At 33.8% G+C, this 20,852-nt stretch overlaps 2 protein-coding genes and 1 pseudogene across 2 annotated transcripts in view; all 3 read left to right on the top strand.

The window, feature by feature from the left end:
* LOC149227437 (large ribosomal subunit protein eL8y-like) overlaps positions 1-2,132 on the top strand; it is a 10,458-nt gene extending 8,326 nt beyond the window's left edge. The window contains exons 2-5 of the mRNA XM_089380506.1: positions 1,275-1,362; positions 1,460-1,615; positions 1,823-1,913; positions 2,001-2,132. Coding sequence (XP_089236632.1) covers positions 1,275-1,362; positions 1,460-1,615; positions 1,823-1,913; positions 2,001-2,132 — 467 coding nt within the window. The remainder of the gene's footprint in view (positions 1-1,274; positions 1,363-1,459; positions 1,616-1,822; positions 1,914-2,000) is intronic.
* Positions 2,133-8,695: 6,563 nt separating this feature from the next.
* LOC149227438 (F-box/kelch-repeat protein At1g15670-like) lies at positions 8,696-9,863 on the top strand. The gene is made up of 2 exons (XM_089380507.1): positions 8,696-9,303; positions 9,353-9,863. The coding sequence occupies exons 1-2, from the start codon at positions 8,696-8,698 to the stop codon at positions 9,861-9,863; spliced, it is 1,119 nt and encodes a 372-aa protein (XP_089236633.1).
* Positions 9,864-11,002: 1,139 nt separating this feature from the next.
* Positions 11,003-20,599, top strand: LOC149227439 (calcineurin subunit B-like; annotated as a pseudogene).
* Positions 20,600-20,852: the final 253 nt, after the last annotated feature.

Consider the following 20,852-nt stretch of genomic DNA (forward strand, 5'->3'; position numbering starts at 1 on the left):
GATGTGAAAATTCTAGTTGGATTGTTTGATCAGAGGATGGATCTAATTGTGATCTATTGCGATAATCATAGTTGTATCAAACTCTCTGAGAATCCAGTATTTCATGACAGGTCCATTCACATCGATATCCGGTATCATCATCTTCGAGACTGTGTGGTCAAGAGGATCATGTTGTTGCTATATGTTTTGATCGAGGAGTAGGATGCATATATTTTGACTAAGGCATTGTCAAAATGCAAATTCGAGTTCCATAGATACAAGATCAGGGTGACAAATAATCCCTTTCTTTTTGAGAGGCAATGTTGGAAATAGAAAAAATAAATGTTAAATATAGAAATGCTATAGATAGCATTTCGGGATACATTCCAATTTTATTTAGTCCTTGAACTAAACTTGAGAATTAAAATTAAAATTTGATCTTAGCAACTATTTGAAAAATAATTAATTAATTCATCTTGAGTTAATTAGTTGTAGAAAATCAAACATGAAGTCTATGTGAAGACATGCAACAATTATCTCTTTGATTGAGGAAATTATCCCTTAATTAAGGAGATCGGGATGAGTTGTACTTTGAGTTGTAATTAGTTAGCTCAGTTAACTGAGTTAAGTCCAGATAGATTAGTTCCAACATTTTTTGGATCTAATTGTGAGTTCAGTTAGTTAATGCATGCATGCATGTAATTAGTGTACTTCGAATAACTGAATATTCTCTCATAAATAACTCATGCATGTCAGTTCAGTCAGAGACCTAATTGAGATCAGAGGATGGGACATTGTATTATCAGTTGCAGGAATATTCCCTTGCAGATATCTCTTTCATGCAGAAGGAATTCATTCCTTGAGGATTGCGCAGTTATTTCTGAGTTCGATGAGTTTTGTGAGAGGTGAATTCACACAGGTGGCAGCCAGAGGACCTAGGAGAAACTGTGCAAGGAAATGGGAGGCTTGGAGGACTAAAGGAAGGCATATGTTGTGTCTATTCTGTCTATGAGCAGCATTAAGGGATTGTACTAAGAGCTAGATAGCGTGTGAAACAAAGCTTTGTGTAATACAAAGATATTTCCACTTGTATGATATTACACATAGCAGGGTTTTTAGCTGAGGCTTTCCCCAGAGTATTCTTCTTTGTTCATGTGTCATTGATTTCTCATTCTCTATTATATGAGTTCTATGTGATCTTGCTCAAAATCGGTTAAGCTTCTGCAAGTTTGTTTGTAGAAGTAGATCAAGCATGTTGCTTTAGTATATTGCTTTATAAGGTGATCAAAAGTGAGAAATTCTACATGTTGAAGTGAAGAAACCTATTGTTATGAAATATGTAATTAATCAAGTAACCTACCTAATTGAGCAAGTATTGCAATTGTAATTGTAATTGTTTCTCCAATATGCATTTTAACAGAGCTCTTTGTTTTTTGGGTATTTTTATGTATTCCTCCAACAAATTATTTCTTCTTCTCAGTCATGATAAGGAATATTTGTATGTGTGTATTAAAGCTAAATTGGTAGTCATTGCACATGATATCGATCCAATTGAGTTGGTAGTATGGCTTCCTTCACTTTGTAGAAAAATAAACATCCCATATGCAATTACCAAGGGCAAACATCTCCTTGAGGGGTATGCATATTTATAACCTTTATTAACTGTTTTTGAGCATGACAGAGTTCACAGAAGCTTAAATTGTAAGTAATATGTGATTAATTTTCATGGGAAACTAATATGCCTTCTGCACTATGCAATTTTTTATTGTAAGTAATATGTGATTACTTTTCATGGAAAACTGATATGTAGAACTTCTGCACTAAGCAATTTTTTTTTTTGCAGATTGTGCACAAAAGAAACAACAACCTTGTGCTTGACTTATGTGAAGAATGAGGACAAGAAGGAATTTAGCAATATTGTTGAGGAAATAAAGGTGCGCATAAGTTATTATAAGTCACTATGTTTTACTCATCAAACAATGCCACATAAAATCAAAATTATAAATTAACTCTTCTTGCAGGCTAACTACAATGACAAGTTTGATGAGTATCGGTCACAATGGGGTGGTGGCATTATGGGAACCAAATCTCAGGCAAAAACAAAGACCAAGGAAAAAATTTTGGCCAAGGAAGTAGTAAAGAGGCTCGCTTAAGAATAAATCCTCGGAATATTTGTTCAATGTTGAAATTTTTATTGGATTGCCTTATGTAGTTTGTTGCAATTTGATTTATAGGTATATTAACATAATAAAGTTTGTACTAAGGAATTCTCTAAAGTCAATTTTAGCTTAAGGCTTAGAAAACTTGTCCATTTTTCAACTGGATAAATTGTTGAGTAAATAATATATCATACACATTCATTGGCCTTATGCATTCTCTACAACCTTTTGTATGTTGTGATGATGATATCTTCATTTTGTCTTTTGTTATGTTATTGTTGTTGATATATATTGCTATATACTTTTAAGTGTGTATAGTGTTTAAATATGTATGTAGCTATCTATTTTTGGTTTTGTGTGCCTTATTTTGACGTGCTAAGAACTATATACTCAAATCTTGTAGCATGGGTTTATATGAACTTTCATATATTTTACTTTTTGCACTATGGTAAAAGTATCTAAATTGAATGACATTTTCCTTTCTAACAAAAGTATCTCCATTGAATGACATTTTCCTTTCTAACAAAATTATCTCCATTGGATGACATTTTCCTTTCTAATGTTTTAGAATTTCTTGTTCCTTGATTAGAAGATGGTTTACCCTAGCATGAAATTACTTGAAGGCTCTATGTTTGATTCCAAGACATTTTCTCTTTCTTGAGATGGTCTTATTTTTATTAAATTATATCTTTTTATTTTTGAAGGTGTTTTGTCTGCATTTGGAATAATAATTAATCTAATAATGCTTGCAAGTCTTCTACACCTACTTCCAATATGTTGAATGAGAATCTAGCCTGACATTGAGCTATACTTTGTTAATTTAGCTATCTTTCCACTCATTTCTCCATTGTGAGATGTTGTTACTACAACAACCTTCTTCCAATACTCTAGCCCTTCCTTCAACTTTTTAAAATCTCCTTCTAGGGCTAGTTTGGCTATTGGGACAACCTCTAGCTGCTCAAAAGATTGATCTGTAATTTTCCTACTCTTCTCGAGATCTGAATTCACCACATTTAACTTTTGCAGGGCTTCCCTTTCCTTGATATTAGCATGATCCACCTGGGCAAGGACCTTTACTATTCTTTTACTTGCATGTTCTTCACCCTCTTGTGCTTTCTTCTGCAACAAATCATACTCTTATTTTGTAATTGACACAGAATTGTCATCTGATTTCTTAGATGAAGCTCATTTTCTTTATCCAAAAGAGCATCTTTGACTATAGAAATTTCCATCTTAGCACTTTGTGCATCTTCTTTTGTTGCAACAATCTTAGCTTCAACTTCTTCGAGGGAATATAATAATTTAGTTGCATTTTCTTTGGTTATGTTAACCTCAACTTTAGTGCATCATACAACTTCAACTCAATATCCTTGACATTGGCCAATTATTTCTTCAATAATTGAACTTCTTGATTAGCCTTAGTTTCCATTGCAGATGCTTCTTTGGCTTCAAATTCCCTGTTTTGCAACAATAGCATCACTTTCATTCTTAACCATTAAACATGATGCATATGCCGAATTGAGAGCCTCTTTCAAAATATTTATTTGGCTACGGTGTCCTTAGGATCCATCACAATGGAGAGGTTTTTCTTGACCCATTGAAGCTCTTGAGTTGCATACTGCAAGCAAACCACACCAAAAGCATGTTGTCTCTACACAGTTTCAACTTCAAATTGTCGACCTTGATCCCTATTCTGAGCAACCTCAATGGTGTCCTGCTTAAGCTCATTAGTCGACAACTTCTCGCTCTTAGTTTTCTCTAGTGCTCTCTTCTCAACCACAAGAGACTCACTCAATCTCACATTGGCTTCATGTAATACCCTCTTATAAAGAAGTGTACACATTCTCTAATAACCAGAATACATAATGGCATTCAAACTACAACCGAAGATAAAAAATTTGCATTCAATGCAAAACCCAAAAGCAGAAATGCAACCAACAATCAGGAAAATGTTAGGGGCTAATATTCACAGGTGGGCTAATTTTCTATGTTTTTCCAAAAAGATTATTTGCTAATTTTCATTTTTCGTAAAAATTATTTGCCCAAATTTTATATCATAAAATTAATTTACCTTAAAAATCGGCAAAGTTTTTGAGAGACTATATAAAATCATTATAAATTTGAATATCTTTACAAACATATTGCTAAACATTTTATATTTTTCATGTTAGGGACTAGCAAGATTCGCCAAGGTTTCTAAAGTTTAAGATAAATTTCCATCCTTAAAATTTTCCTTGACAACAATACTACCGAGATGCAACAAATCGATCCAACAACGCTGCCCAAATGAATAAATGAATACAAGAAAAATTAGCCAAATATGAAAAAGAGGATTTTGTTATGGAAATGTGCATTAAGAGAATTTATAGTTGGGTTTGCATTCATCTTTTTTTCACCTGTGATTTATTGAATAAGCATAAACATTTGACAAAAAATTGCTAAAGAAGAATTAAAGTTTGATTGGAATGTTATACATTGAAATCAGTTTTGGAAAATGCCATAGGATGTGAAACCAGGGATGAATTAAGACTTCTGGGAATAATGCTTGGCACATTTTTAAGGTTAAAGTCTTGGCATAATTCTAAAGGTAATTCCATAGAGTTGTTGCAAACAAATACAAAGATCTAAACTTATAAATCTGAAGAAGTTTTGTGAGTTGGTAATGTCTAAGCTTTCAACTATCCCTTGGTATGAGTGAATTCTTTATGCACAGTTTAAGCCTATCCAAGACAAACGATAAAACACCAATTTTCATCCTTTCTTAAGGCTACTTTGGAACATTTGTTCTACAAAACTACATCATACTTATAGATTGTGGTCCAAGTGTTAACAGTGAGCACTAAAGTTATTTTAGTGATAATGACTAATGATAGGACATACATCCTTGTATAGAAATTGCAATGAGATTCTGCTTAAAGGTGACTTAACTGTATCACATTGATTTTAACATGGCATCATCAATAAAATGATATAAGTCGTTGCAGCTGGTACACCTATGTTTGGTGCATTAATCACTCTATTAGATTGAAGGAACCTAGTGGCACTCTCGATCAGAACTATTTCTTGATTGACAGCAGCATGAGCCTTGTGTTGTACAACATTTGTATTGGATGTGAAGGATTTAAGGAGCAATAATGTTTTTTATCCTGAGCCTAGCAAGGATTATCAAATAGATTGTTTATTGGTCCATGTGGTATACATTCTTTGGATCTTATTTTCTCCCTTAATTGTAAGTGCATAAAAATATTAGATTCATAGGGCAGGATACCATTAATCATGTGAGCCAATGATCTTCGATGTTTTCTAATTGAATTCTTCAAAAATTATTGCCATTTGATCTTCCAAAATGTGCAGATAGTTTTGTTGGTTGGAACAATGCTACAAGTTATAATAACAAAGATTTTTTTCTGCATAATGCTTTCCACCTTGCTTTTTTTTGTGGATATGAGTAAGCAATATGTTCTTCTAGTAAAGAATAAATTCTTGTGTAGAGTCATTGGGTTTACTATGGTAATGATCGTAACATTTTATAGTCTTTTGTTTCTTGGCCTGTGGTTTAGTGGTTGAGACAGGGAATCACCATGTTAATGACCCAAAGTCAAACTTAGAGATTAGAGCCCTGAATTATAAGTTGGTTGAATTTTATGAGATTTATATACAATACTACATTGACATATTTACAACGAGTGAGTGAGATATTGCACAGTTTTAGAGGCGAGGGGGAGGTGGAGTGAAGAGGAAAAGAGGTGATGAGTTCGAATCTCGGAATTCCATTTGAGAACAACAGGGAAATGGAGGCACTAGAGCAACAACATCCCTACCCCAATCCCCAAGAACAAGAGAATCAAGCCAGCCAAAACAAACCAAGTTCAAGAAATCTGCGGGTGTGAAATGGATCAAAGAATGGTGCATTTCGACCTCTTCTGTTCAACATTTTGTAATTGTCTTTATTATTCTACTATTCGAAGAAATAAATTGTGTTTAATCAGGCCCAATAAACTTTGTAATGAGGCCATTTGTGAGAATAATAGCAAAACCATGGCCTTAGAGAGCAGAGGCGGAAGAGGAGTTTCAGATGTTTTTGTTCGAGGAGTTGATCAACCCCGTTGGCATAGGCATAGCTGAAGAATCTTCCTCTTCGTTTATATACATAATAATTCAAACATCTCGTCTCCCTTCCCTCGATTCATTCGTTCAAACTTTCAACCAATAGCCAATAGACGTACTTGCCTCAAAACCAAGTGTGTACATATTCAAGTTTGATCAAGGTGGGCAGAGGAGCTGCAACTGGAGAAGACTTTGGGTTATTTTTTTGCCTTAAATATAACAGGTTGTTGTGATTTTTCTCGTCTTGAAGATGAAGTGGGAAATAGTGAAGTTGAAGATGAAGATGAAAATGAAAGAGACTCCAAAGGGTAATTGCTGAGCCTAGCAAGGATTATCAAATAAACTGTTTATTGGTCCCTGTGGTATACATTCTTTGGATCTTGTTTTCTCCCTTAATTGTAAGTGCATAAAAATATTAGATTCATGGGACAGGGTACCATTAATCATGTGAGCCAATGATCTTGGACATTTTCTAATTGAATTCTTCAAAACTTATTGCCATTTGATCTTCCAAAATGTGCAGATAGTTTTGTTGTTTTGAACAATGCTATAAGTTATAATAATAGAGATTTTGTTCTGTAGAATGCTTTCCACATTGCATTCTTTTTGTGGATATGGGTAAGAAATATGCTCTTCCAATAAAGAATAAATTCTTGTGTGTAGGGTAACATTAATCATGTGAGCCAATGATCTTGGACATTTTCTAATTGAATTCTTCAAAACTTATTGCCATTTGATCTTCCAAAATGTGTAGATGGTTTTGTTGGTTTGAACAATGCTATAAGTTATAATAACAAAGATTTTGTTCTGCGGAATGCTTTCCACATTGCATTCTTTTTGTGGATATGGGTAAGAAATATGCTCTTCTAGTAAAGAATAAATTCTTGTGCGTAGAATCGTTGCTCTTCTAATAAAGAATAAATTCTTGTGTATAGACTCATTGGGTTTACTATGGTGGTTTAGTGGTTGAGACAAAGCATCACCATGTTAATGACCCAAAGCCAAACTTAGAGATTGCCCTGAATTATAAGTTGGTTGAATTTTATGAAATGTATATGCAATATTAATTTAATAATTAATATAAAATATAGTCTTAGGCACACAAAATCAGCTTCAATTTATACAGCTTTACAATTTCATTTCTGCTACATCTTTGCATCTTATTTAAATTGTTCCTCAATTTATGCCTTATGGCGTTTCCTTTGCAACATGTAGTTGAAATGCTAGTTAAAAACTGTTATAAAATTAAATTAAATTAAAGTATTTGAAAAATATGTTAATTTTGAGATCAGTTATGGTTTTTGGGCATGCAGTATTGATAAGCCTTGGTATTGGCCCACGATATTGCAATAGAAGCCTAGATCCATAACACAATAATCAAAATCCTAGATGGCCCATGGTATTGATAGACCATGGTATTAGCCCATAGTATTATGATTTTCTTCCCTCCTATCACTTTTTCCCTCCCTCTCTCCATCTTTCTCTTCTAGATATTGGTCCAGGGTATTGTAAAAAATCATATTTATAAGTTAATGGTTATGAAATCATTATTTTAATTGATATGGTAAAATAGACATTATTTGATAAGTATTATATATATATGTTATATATTTTAATGTGATATGTATATTATATTTTCTTTAATCTAAAAAATTGTTCATAATTTTATTGATAAAAACCAAAATTACATTTAAAAAATATTTAGCATCTCACATCTTACATTTGAGTCGTACACATTTACCCTATTACCCTACACTTGGTTGTAGCAAAAAAAAGGAAATTTTTTGGCACGTTTTTTGCTTAAAATTATTTAAAATACCATAATGGTCTATTGTAAATACAAGTTTGACCTATAAACCTTCCACAATTAAAGTGTATTAAAAATATTAAATCTATTTGTATCTTCAATAACCCTTAAAATTACTTAAAAATATCATAATAGTATATTGTAAATACAAGTTTGACCTATAAACCCTCATCCACAATTAAAATATATTCAAAATATTAAATCTATTTATATCTTCCATAACTTCGAAAAGGAAAAAAAAACCTAAAAAAAGAAAAAGGAAACAATTTACCCCAAAAACCCTTAAAAAAAGAAAAAGGGAACAATTTACCCCATACCTAAAAATAAAAAATAAAAATAAAAATTTACCATTTTCGGTTAAGTTGGTAGGGTTTCCCTAAGTTGGTAGGGTTTCCCTAGTAGGGTTTCGCAGTTATTACCTGAATTCTTATTTATTCTGATCTTTCTCCCTTTCATTCCAGCTCTGTGCTTCTTTATTGTATGTTATGTTCCATCTGGCTTTGGTATCGACGGAAGTTATTGTGCTTAGCCTATCCAAGCAGGAAAAGTCTACTTCTGTACTTAGGTTAGCTTAGGTTCCGGCTTATCTGATTTGAAAGAGTCTCCCAAGTTCATATTCACTATCTGGTAGTACATCTCTTAAATGGAGCCTTTTGCTGTTCTTCCATGGCAATTACAGCGAGAGTGTCTGTTAAGAGTTCCTTACCATTCCCATGGAAACCTCAGAGCAGTTTGCAAAACCTGGGAGACCGCTATGAAGCACCCTGAGTTCTATGAAGACAGGAAAAAGCATGGGACTTCTGAGCAATTTATCTGTTTGGTGGAACTCTCGGAATTTCTGGATGACGCTCATCCTAATCTACAAATGGTGATTTCTGTGTTTGACCCTCTGCGAGGCACCCGGAAAACACTTCCTCCCCTTCCCCACTTCCCGGGCTGTCATAACGGAATTCCTCTTTTTTGTGACTGTCTTTGCGTCAACCAAAGGCTGGTTTTGTTAGGCGGATGTAATCCCATACCCCAAGAGGAGAGACTCAAAACCGTTTTCATCTTCGATTTCGCGTCGAGTAAGTGGAGCCGCGGTGCCGACATGCCGGTGAGTCCAGCATTCGGTGCTTACTCGGTTTCGCCGCAAGGACTCATTTACGTTGCCGGCGGACAGGATGGAAATGAAAATCTGTTGCGATCTGCAGCTGTTTACAATGTGTTTGAAGACCAATGGAAGCTTCTTCCCGACATGAGCCGTGGACGGCAAATTTTTCGTTATTAGCGGTGACATTGATGAGGTGGGTGATCTTAGGGGTGACAGTGATGAGGAGGGTGATGACGAGGGTGATCTTAGCGGTGACAGTGATGAGGAGGGTGATGAGGAGGGTGATCTAATCGGGTGGAGTGCAGAAGTTTACGATCCAGAAAAAGGGGCATGGACAACGCTGGAGAATATGTCGGATACCGGGGGAGACCCACGGCAGTGTCTGGTTGTTTCTTCTTCCGGGCGGTTGTATTCGTTTGAGAAGCAGCGGGGAGTGATGGAATATGATTCCGATGAAAACGTTTGGAGGGCCCTGGGTTCTCTTCCTAAAACCCTTCGATGGATTTCGCGTTCTGTAGCGTGGCGTGAGAAGATTTTTGTTCGCGGTTATGTTGACAGTGATGTTCCGGTTTGTTATATGTATGAGCCCCCGCCTATAAGAAGTGCAGCAGGACAACAAACGGAAAGGACTGGGATGTGGACTGCCATTGAGAGATCAGAAAACTCTTATCTTTACAATGGACATAAGATTCACCGTGCCTGTACTTTTGAGGTTTGAAGTACCAGTGAATACAGCGAACTTAATAGATGCTTGGTAGGGAATTTCACATTCCTGTTATCATTGAATGGACATTGGTAATAGATTTCAGATAGTATTTCAAAAGTTTTATGGCATTCCAGAATAAGCTTTCAAAGTGTTTGAAACTCATCGTATATTTTTGGACTGAACTGTGTGCTGTTATGAATTATTAAAATTTTCAACTTTTTGTTGGTATTCTAGAGTAGGAGTTGTAAACCTTAAATCTGCTGCAGTTTTGAAACTCAAATTATATTTTTGGACTGAACTCTGTGCTGTTATTAATTATTAAAATTTTCAATTTTTTGTTGGTATTCCGGAGTAGGAGTTGTAAACCTTAAATCTGCTGCAGTTTCTCAATTTCCATATTTTTTCTTCTTGCTTCACCAGAAATATATACAGTTTCTCAATGTCCATATGTTTTCTTCTTGCTTGTCGATGATCAAATCAGAATGACAAACTCGTCTGGCTCATTTCCGTAACTACCTTCATTCACATAGACGAGAATGAATTCTGAGACAAACTAGAAAAGATAAATGAGCAAGAAAAATAGAATATTACATGATTTGAAAATGATAACAAATTTCAGAATGGAATCGAATAGATTTCAGAATGGAGTTTTGGATGTAAAAAAAAAACACATTACATTTCACTCAACTTAGCCCTAGAAGATTTGGGGAATCCTGCACGAGAACACTTCGCTGTCTTGTTACTTGCCAAGCGCACCCACCAAAAACAATAGAATAGCAAGCACCGAGCTGTGTTTGACAGCTGCAGCATCCACTTAAAACAATGGAAAAGAAACTCAAAACATGGACATGAAAGGGATCTTCCACAGTTTAGCTTCTTTCTGTTGAAGATTTATCATCGCTTTGAAAAGTCAAGTATGCCCTACGAGCTTCCTCGTTTAGCAATATATTTCATCTCAGTATGATCTTGACCCCATAATTAAACTGATAAAAAGGATCCTACTTGAATAAAATTACAATGTAAAGCTATGATATTAAACCATATAAAACATAAAATATGAATGTCAAACTTACAACCACACAATTAAACTAGAAAACTTTAAATCCCAATTAAACTAAAAAACTTTGATCCCATTATAATAACAAGGCTCAATGGCAGACGGTATACCTGCCTACAAGACTGGAATTGAACGATTGCGTATGGTGGCATCTCAACGTTTTAATGAAGTTGCTAAATTTGCTTCTGTGCAAACAATTGGATCGGGTAGACCTACTATATATGTTTCTGTGCAACCAATTGGACTTGTAGTTTTCCCAGAAATGGCATTTTTCTCCGAACATGTTGGACTGTAAATTTGCTGGTGTAGAAGCATGTTGTATTTTTTATATGTTACAATTCTTTTTTTTTTCTCAAAATGGCATTTTTCTCCAATATACTGGATTGTATTGATGATGTGGAAGTATTTTTCTCCAACATCCTGGACTGTAAATTTGATGATGGGGAAGTATGTTGTATTTTCTATAAATTAAGTTTTTTTTTTTTTTTTTGGTCCAAAATGGCATTCTTCTCCAACATATTGAGCTATATTGATGGTGTGGAAGCATGTTATATTTTTTATAAATAATATTTTTGATTTTAAATTTCCCAAAATGACATTTCTCACTATATTGATGGTGTGGAAGCATGTTATAATTTTTATAAGTAATATTTTTTATTTTAAATTTCCCAAAATGACATTTTTCTCCGACATGAGAAGCATGTTATATTTACTATAAATAATACTTCTACTTTTGATTAATTCCCATGTATTTTTCTATAAATAATAATTCTACTTTTCTACTATTGATTAATTTTATTTTAGTAATGCAACTATGACTCGCTTCAAAAATGTCTCCCATTCTCAATTGTGAATGGGAGTAGTTTGTGAATGAAGTAGTTTAAGGAGCACACTAAAATTATGGGCAGCCTATATCTTAATTTGTGTCTTGGTGTTATTTTTCCATAACATTCAATCCATGCACAAAATTTCCAAGGATGTCTAATCTAATATGTACTGTGTTGATTATAATAATGCATGAACAATGAAAATTATTGGTGTTGATGATAATGATGCATGATCAATGAAAATTACTCTGAGAGTGTTAATCTTGCATACAAAAGTACAATATATGTTGTCATGGTGCATCAATTTGTTGTGCATGTCCATAAGAAAAGACATATACATGCATCATATTTGCTAATTAATAATATGACAAAGCAACGAAATTATACATAGATATGCCTCAGATTTTCTAATTAGTAGCACATCAATTTTATTTTCAATATATAAAAACCCAATGCGTTGTCCACCAATAAGAAATATGGTCCTCTACATATTATGATGTATTATTTTTGATCCATCTTTATATGTGTTGGTAGCTAAAACTGAATAAGATAACCAGAGAATTTCAATCACTCTTCACTTCGACTAAATATTTGAACATAGGAAAGATAATATATGAACACTTTACCCCATACTTGAAAATAAGAGTTTAGTGCATTGGTTGCTTTCTCGAATTCCTTGGTGTGTTGAAAAGATCTCTGAAATGCATGTAGAGATGATATGTATATATATATATATTATTGATCAAATATTGTATAGTCCTTCTCCACGTGATTTAGAATTTTTAGGGGTTTGTTTGAGAGGTTGAAAATGAAGTATGCATGGAAAATATTACCAGTCAATCATAAATAGTAAGGAACAATTTATCAATTTTATTTGCTGGGAATAGTAAGGAACAATTTATCAATTTTATTTGTTGGATTTCTTACCCAATTTGTGGGGGAGTGTTGAATCCGCAAGCCATCACTTATAGATCTCAAATTGATATATGAAAGCTATGCTCACTTCGGGTGGTAGATTTGCATAAAGAAATACACCTCAATATAAGCCAAACAAACTGAAAATGAAAAGTGGAATCAAACAAACAAAGGGTGAATGGGATGGAAAGTTATAGTTTCTAATATCTTCATGTTGGAATTTCCTCCACTTTCAAAGGCTAAAATGCAGGGGTCACCCAAGTTTTGTCTTTATCACCAGAATTTGTAGGTGTCAAATGTATGTGGGAAAAACCTTGATCAATTTGTAGAACATGTGGATAGACACATTTTTTCTATAGAACCAAATACTTCATTGATATTTTCCCCTACCCCTTACTTAGCGGTCTCAAGCTACATATGTGCTTTTCTTTACTTCATCAACAATGATAAGTAATGAATCCATTTACATATTTACAAAACCTAGATGAAAGAGGACAAGGACTTACAAAGTATGAATCCATTGCCATACTTACAAAACCTAGATGAAAGAAGGTGAGGACTTATAAAGTCCATTGGTATTGACACTTGGGCACCTATTCTTACTTGCAATTGCCCCAAGTACATAGTTATTTTTCCACATTTCTTTTGCCACATTTCTTTTATAGAATGGAAAGTGCCAAATTTGGTTTTACAAATTCATTGTTCTAATATTTGAGTTGTTTTTTATAGGGTTTTATGTTTAATAACAAGGTTTTGTTGCAAATTGACAAAAGTGATTGAGTCGAGACGGGTCAAAACCATGCTGTAGATGTCACTATTAGAAGGAATCATAAAGAGTCTAACAACAATGTAATAATCAATAATTAAACTAGTAATATATGATGCACTATGATGCAAGTGCTGCCTCTACTCCTTACTCTTGTTGTTAAAGAATCCTCTTCCTTTACTCCTTACTCCTGTTGCTATCAAAGAATCTTATGCCTATTGTCATGAAAAAAGAGAGTGCACATAAGGATCAAGTACTAGAAGGGAGTGTACACATGAAGATCGAGTACAAGAGCTCATTGATCTGAGACCAAAATCAAAGATATAGAGAAAAGCCAAGTATGAAGTTTGAAATCAATAACCCGTAGGACTCATTGTGATTTTAGTAGGAAACCCTGACAACAACTGTGTGGGAAGGGTGACAAATAGCTCACATGGCAACAATGTGTTCCATGACATTGTTCAACTGCCCTAAAAATAGAAACTTAGTATATCTTATTTAGAAGCTGGCGCTCAAAATAAAACTTATGAATGTTGTAAAGGAAGCTAATACACTACCAAAAAAAACCTTAGGATATGTTGTAAAGTTAATACGGTGCTCAAAATAAAACTTAGGATATGTTGTAAAATTAATGCACTGTTCCAATTAATGGAAAGAAAAGTTGCAATAAGAGTTTCATTTGGTTGCCCAATCAAATAGAAGGAAAACGTTGGTTAAGCATTATCATCCGAGCCTCCACTGCTTAGTTGCACTAAAACTTTGCCTAAAAGAAAAATATTAAAAATAAGTTAACACAATTAATATATAGTTAGTGGCATAATGATCGCTATATACCTACCTCAGTAGATATAATAATGATGCAATAGAATTGCAATGTAAGGCTATGCAAAGTCTTTTTAGATCACAATAAGATAATAAAGTTACAATGTAAGGCTACATTAAGTATTTTTTAGTTGTATGTGTGCATATTCTATCCTTAAATATGAAAGATTATAAAATTAAAATTTTATTTTCAATTGAAACTTTAACTAAATACAACTCATATATGGTTATATTTTTCATTGAAAATTTAATCAAATTAATGGTTGTGTGAGAGGTGTATTTTAAAGCTCATAATGAGGGTGATGTGTGACGCCACTTGATTTCATTTGTGCTCAAAGTGTTGTTGACACCTCTCTTTTCTAAAACATAAATAAAATATTCATTAAATTCAAAAGATCATGATGATGATGATGATGACGATTAACCTCCACTAAGAACAATGTAGTAGGCATCTTTATCAGCAATTATAACAGCTTCCAAGAAATTATAACATCTTCCAATCATCAGTAGTATCTATATCAACAATAATACCTGACAAAACCTTCCTCTTTCCAGATGAGGTGGGTGATATCATTATTTGTCACTATCAAATCCAATATATCATCAAGTGAACAACAAATTGTCTCATGACTTCTTCTATCAATTCACTTCCTTTTCTTCCCCTATAGTGTATATACTCCTTCTATATAAAAAAATCGCGAAGCCTTACCATATCCCAGACATTATTGATGTCATTCCTTATTCTCAGAGTTTCCAAAATAGTTGATGTTGCTCCAATTTTCAAGTTGTAATATCCTTCAAGTCAATTTCTGCTTCTAGCTCCTTCTGAAGTCAACATTACTTCCTTCTTAACATTATTCAAGAAATTATTTTGAATAAATATCAATGATAGTATCAAAATGTTCTTCCAATGATGTGTGTTTGTTGCCATATGTCAAATATCCATCTAGAACTATCTTGACTTTCCTTTTCAACTCTTTGACCAAGACATATCGTGTCTTTTCTATTAATATCATGTCCAACTATATTTCATGCATTAAATTCTTCCTTCAATTCTTTTGAAGATATGAGTCATTTTCTAGATGTCTAATGAAGAACATTTTTTAAGACAAACATACTTCTTTCTCCCATGCTTTCGTTCGGTTGACTACTTTTGAACTGCTACATTAACATTCTTTGAAGATGATGTCCATAAATGATGAGGTTCCTTCTTTCATGCTTCCATGTTGCTTTTAGACTATTTTCATACTTGTATACTTCTAGTAGAATATATTTATGATAAATTCTTTTAATTCTTCCATTCAAATGTTAAACTTTGAAACTTCTATATTGTTGCAAAACAACCTTGATTCTATTATATTTTTGCTTCTATTGTAAATCTTGCAGTCCTTACTTGTTATACGATCGGTTCAATGTTTTCATGATGAAAATAATTTCTTTGGTGACTGTAGAATGCTTGTGACTGCATAATGATGTGAAGACAATTTTTTATGACCCAAACTCTTCTATTTTGGCTAATTGGATGATGTGGTGATTGATTTCAACTCTTTTGTGAAGATATGAAATGGAGTATATCCCTTCTATAACTTCATATGTAATTTACTTCTTCCAAAGCTATATGCTTCTTCATGATACTCAAAACTCTTCTACACAAATGTAATTGTAATTTCTACTCTAACTCCCATACAAATAAATTGTATGCAAACCTAGTATTAGTCAAATCCTTTAATAATAGAGGTCCTTGTTGTCTTCAATCTTTGATTTGTTAGCTTCTTCATCTTTTGAAATGCAATATTCACTTCTTTCTTTTTGGGGTTCTTCTTGCTCTTAGGATCTTTGGGACAATCTCTTTTATAATCTCCAAATCCATTGCAACCAAAGCATTGCACTTTAGACATGTCTCGATTTCCACATGGTTGATTGTAGTTGTTGTTATTGTACCTATGACAAGGTTCAAAATTTTCCAAATCTTCTAAAATTATTCTTTGATCTAGTAGCAAAAGTTCGAGCATTCTCACTATTAGGTTTGGTGTCATTCTTGGACTTTATCATTGCTTCTTCTAGAACACATTGTGCCTAAATTTATTTGAATATTGGAATTTATTTTCTTGCATATTTGCTACTTACAAAACCACTCCAATCTGGAGGTAGGGAATTGAGTACAAAAGTGATTAATTCCGAATTAGATATTGCTTTTACAATTCCTTGAAATTGATCCTTCAATTTTGAGACCTTCATAAGATATGAGGCCATATCTTCATATTTTGATATCCTTGTTCTATAAAGTTTATTTCTTGGTGATATTTTCTAACAAATAGTATTGACGGGATATAATCTCACCAATTTTTCATAGACATCTTCGAATGTGGACAAATATAAAACAAAGGAGATGAGATCATCTTTGATAGACTCAAAGAGGATTCTTTGAGCCATGGCTTCTCTCTTATTTTATTTTTCCACTACTTGAGCATTGTTTTTATGTGGTTCTGTAACTTTACCAAGAACAAAATCCATGACTTCATTTTCTATGAGAACCAAATCAATTCTTTTCTTCCAAGCCTTGAAATTAGAGGCTCCATCGAGCATGTTTCCTTCCTTACAAACAAATCTCATTTGACTATAGGATTGAGACATATAATGTAGTAAAGTACTCACTTGTCAAAGAAGAGTAGGTTAATATAGAAGCACTTCAATAATGTTGATGATGCTTCCAAGATTCTTCAAATATGTTGTTGAATTCTTGTAGTGATGTCTTCAAGGATGGTTACTACAATAATGTATTAGTTTCTATGATGATGAACTTGACAATGTTTCCAAAAGCATTCAATGATATAGAGAGAGATAGTTGCTACAGTGGCCTTCTTCTGCTACAAATATGATGGTCTTTGGATATTCTTCCTATTTACCTTGATAAAAGAATTTGTTCAATCATAATTATTAAAAATGATGTCATCCAATGTAGTTGATGATTATTGTAAAACTATCTTCAAATGTTCCAACAAGAGTGATATTTAAGTTGACCTTCCTTCACCCTAACTCTGATACCATGTTGAGAAATCAATATGTTTGTAGATTAGGGTGATTTATATTATTTGATAATTACCTGAGAATTTTGTTGGCATTTTATTACGGGTGAAAGCATGAAGATGGGTTACACTTTTGGGCCAAATGTGGTGATGAAATTTCAAGTTTTTCCTCTTTTATCGAATTGCAACCCTCAAAATTCATACAATCATTATGAATTTTGATTCAGAGTAAAAAAAAATATGTGGAGAATTATGTTGTTGTCCTAATGATATTTTTTGTAAAACAAATTAGTGTCGTATAATCTCTCAATTTTCCATTAAATGCAATATATGTCCTTGCAAATTTTCACAAAACTTAAGAGGTATGTGTGTGTTCACATAGCATAACTTAGTCTAAAATGTGTAATTGTAAAAATATATATGTAAACATGATATACACAAAAAGAACTAATTTTTTCATATTAAAATTTCGTTTTTTTTATGCAAAATTATATTTTTTATTATTTTTCAAATTTGGTGAAGTAATATTTCAATTGCATTTTGGAGACATATGTTCATGTAAGATTTTTTTCAACTCTTAAAATAAATTGAAAAACGAAGAGTACCTGTTTGCAGAGGACTCATCAGTGAAGACAGTGGTATTTTTTGAAATTTTTTTGTTGCGTATATTTTATGTTATTGATTTTTTATTCATCCCCTTTGAAACTGACCAAAAAAATTTCAAGTGTTATGTTTAAAAGAAATTAGATGAAAAATATCATATGAATTCAAAAGTGTCAAATTCATATGCCATTGGATAGAGGATTCTTTCACGAATCCAACATGATCAACTCCGCTACTTAAGGACTAATTATGCCCTAAATTGGCTAGGGTAGCAGAGGAATTTGTAGAAGGGGTGCTGAAACAGTAATTTTTAGGACTTCACGAGCTCAATCGAGTGCTTAAAATAAAAATAAAAAGGACTCGAACAATCATTAAAGTAACCCTCAATCGAGTCACATATGTGGTTAACTAGCGGCTTGATTGAGCCATAGGCTCAATTGAGCCATTAAAAATCCTAACATGTCATCCCCCTTACCAAAATTTATTAATGTTATTAATGGTAAAATATATCTTAAAAAAATATAGCTCTATTGAGCCATAACTCTCGATCAAGTCATTAACTCAAGTTAGAAAATGTCTCAATTAAGGGTTTGTTTAATCCTCGATCGAGCGCTTAAAAATTGCTTGATTGAGCATACATTTTTCACCAAAACGTGCCCTCATTTCGCTAAAATGTGTAATTTAGCTCCATGCTATGACCCTTATAATTTAGCTCCATGCTATGACCCTTATACCCTACTGTGTTCGAAGGGTATGAAAAATGTTGGTGAACTTTGGCACATCTTGGTCCCTTCCCTATTGCAATGTGGTCCATTTGATGTATTTGTCCTCATATCTTTTGACAGGGTAGTACTGCTCCTTAATGACATCCCGGAATGAATCCCAAGTGGGTGCGGCTGAAAATAGTGAGCCTATACTTTCATCCTTCTGCTTGCAGTAGGTTTCCCACCAGTCCTTGACGTGGGGGGCTGCTTTGAGAAGAGCGAAAATAATATTTTCCCGACTCGAAAATTCATGAACAAAAAAATAACCCTCTAGCAGATTTAACCATTTGTCTATGGCATTTGCATCTATTTGACCCTCAAATATGAGGATTTCAAAATTAACTTGTACCTTAAACAGTGTGGCATTTCCAAAGTAGCTGTTGGAAGCCAATGCATTGCCTCTAGGTAGCAGCTGAAGGATCTACGCAAAGCTATCCATCATCGCGTTCCTTTGCCACTCGAGGGCTTCTTCGAGCAAGATTTTGATAGGATTTCCTACCCCCTTTTTTTTCTTCTCATCTACCATAGGAGGCCATCGAGATTTGCAAGGCTATTCTTGCAAAGGTTCAACCAATTTAAGCCCTAACTCCTTATATCCCAACCTCGTTGGGGACATGCAAAGAAAAACAGAGAAAAAGCAGACTGCTCTGATACCACTGATCTAGATTTAAACAGGAACGCAATGAATTACAGAGATAACCATAAACACAGAGATGAGATAACCATAAATACACAGATGCAGTAGAAATAATACTTCATTTCATTATTGTAAAATACTAAAATATGCTTACAAACAGAAATGGAAAGAAATAAGCTAGGGCGATGGTAGCTTATCTCTGAGAAGAGATGTGGTGGCTACATGCCTCTGAACTGTGTTACAATGAGGCTCGAAGGCCTACTTATTGTTCGGAAACAATGGAAAACCCTTAACATTCCAATACCTAGCCCTAGAAGATGAAACGCCAAACTATGGGCCCCTTTTGGGTAAATTGGTACATCAACTTCCCGAGGTCATAACTTTGGCATACGATCTCCGCTTGATGCATACAATAACTCATTAGAAAGATCTATCCAAGCACTACAGCTTTGGGAAGGGAAACATTGGTAAATGGACCCATGTTGCCCCTAGATTTCCCAAAAAACGTCGTTTATGGCCTCAAAACGGCTCCGGATGTTCAGGACCCAAAAAACTGCTAAAAATAGTAAGTTGTGCTACAATTAAGGAAACTGAAAATGCTAAGAGAAATAATGGTGGGGGTCCAAATGGGATAGGTGGGTGGCCACCAACATCCACCTAGATCAGAATCCACTTTCTCAAAGATTGCTGAGAATGTTGGATGGTTTGAAATTCAATGATTTCTTAGTTTTTTTTTATCATCCTTCAGTTCCAGAGCAAGTATTCAACAAAATATTGAATTCATCTTCAAGGTTTATGATTCATATGGCAGTGGGAAGGTGACACTCGAAGATATACTCGAAGTGTTGCGGGATTTGACAGGATCTTTTATTTCTGAAGAGCAGCGGCAGCAAGTTGTGGGTCAAGTTTTGGAGGAAGCATGATATTCAAAAGATTGTGGTTTGACAGTTGAAGATTTTGTCAAGATTCTTGGCATGTCTGGATTGAAGATGGAGGTTGAAGTGCCGGTGGATTGAAGCTCAGTGGCCATGCCCATGTTTCTCCATATATTCTTCATTTATTGTCTCTTTAGCACTTTGTAATCGGAAGCTCAGCTTTGGCATCTATGCAAACTGTAATTCCTTTCAAAGTTGCATATAGGTGTGCGTGATGCCTGCCCAACCTTACTAAAACCTCTTTATTTTGTCCAAGATGGGTTACCTACATTTGTTGGAGAGGAAATTGAATATAATGCATAGAGTATCCATCTCAGATTCTTGTGAACTATAATCCACATATTATGCTACACGATCAGGGCATTGGATATAAATAATAATATGCATGAAGGGGAGGTTGTACATTGCAATTATGGCATAAGATGTTCACGCTTTCAAATGAAGAGAATAGCTACATTACCTATGCTTCACAAGAAAAAAAAATGAATCAATGAAATAAGTAGATTATTTGCTCACTTTTCTGGAAGGTATTGATTAATTTTGGATTGATAATGAAAAATGAATAACTAACTTTATATTCAAGATTTTTAGGTACAAAAACTATGCACATTCTGCAGCTAAATCCATTTTGCAGCTAAAGCCATTCCGC

This window comes from Pinus tabuliformis, chromosome J (assembly GCF_031772625.1).
Source record: "Pinus tabuliformis cultivar Carrire ecotype Pingquan chromosome J, CPIR1, whole genome shotgun sequence".
Taxonomy (NCBI): Eukaryota; Viridiplantae; Streptophyta; class Pinopsida; order Pinales; family Pinaceae; genus Pinus; species Pinus tabuliformis.

Excerpts from the sequence above, each read along its gene's own strand:
- LOC149227438 (XM_089380507.1), top strand. The coding sequence starts at position 8,696 with ATGGAGCCTTTTGCTGTTCTTCCATGGCAATTACAGCGAGAGTGTCTG. Across the intron at positions 9,304-9,352 it reads CCCGACATGAGCCGTGGACG|GGGTGACAGTGATGAGGAGG; the intron begins GCAAATTTTTCG and ends GGGTGATCTTAG.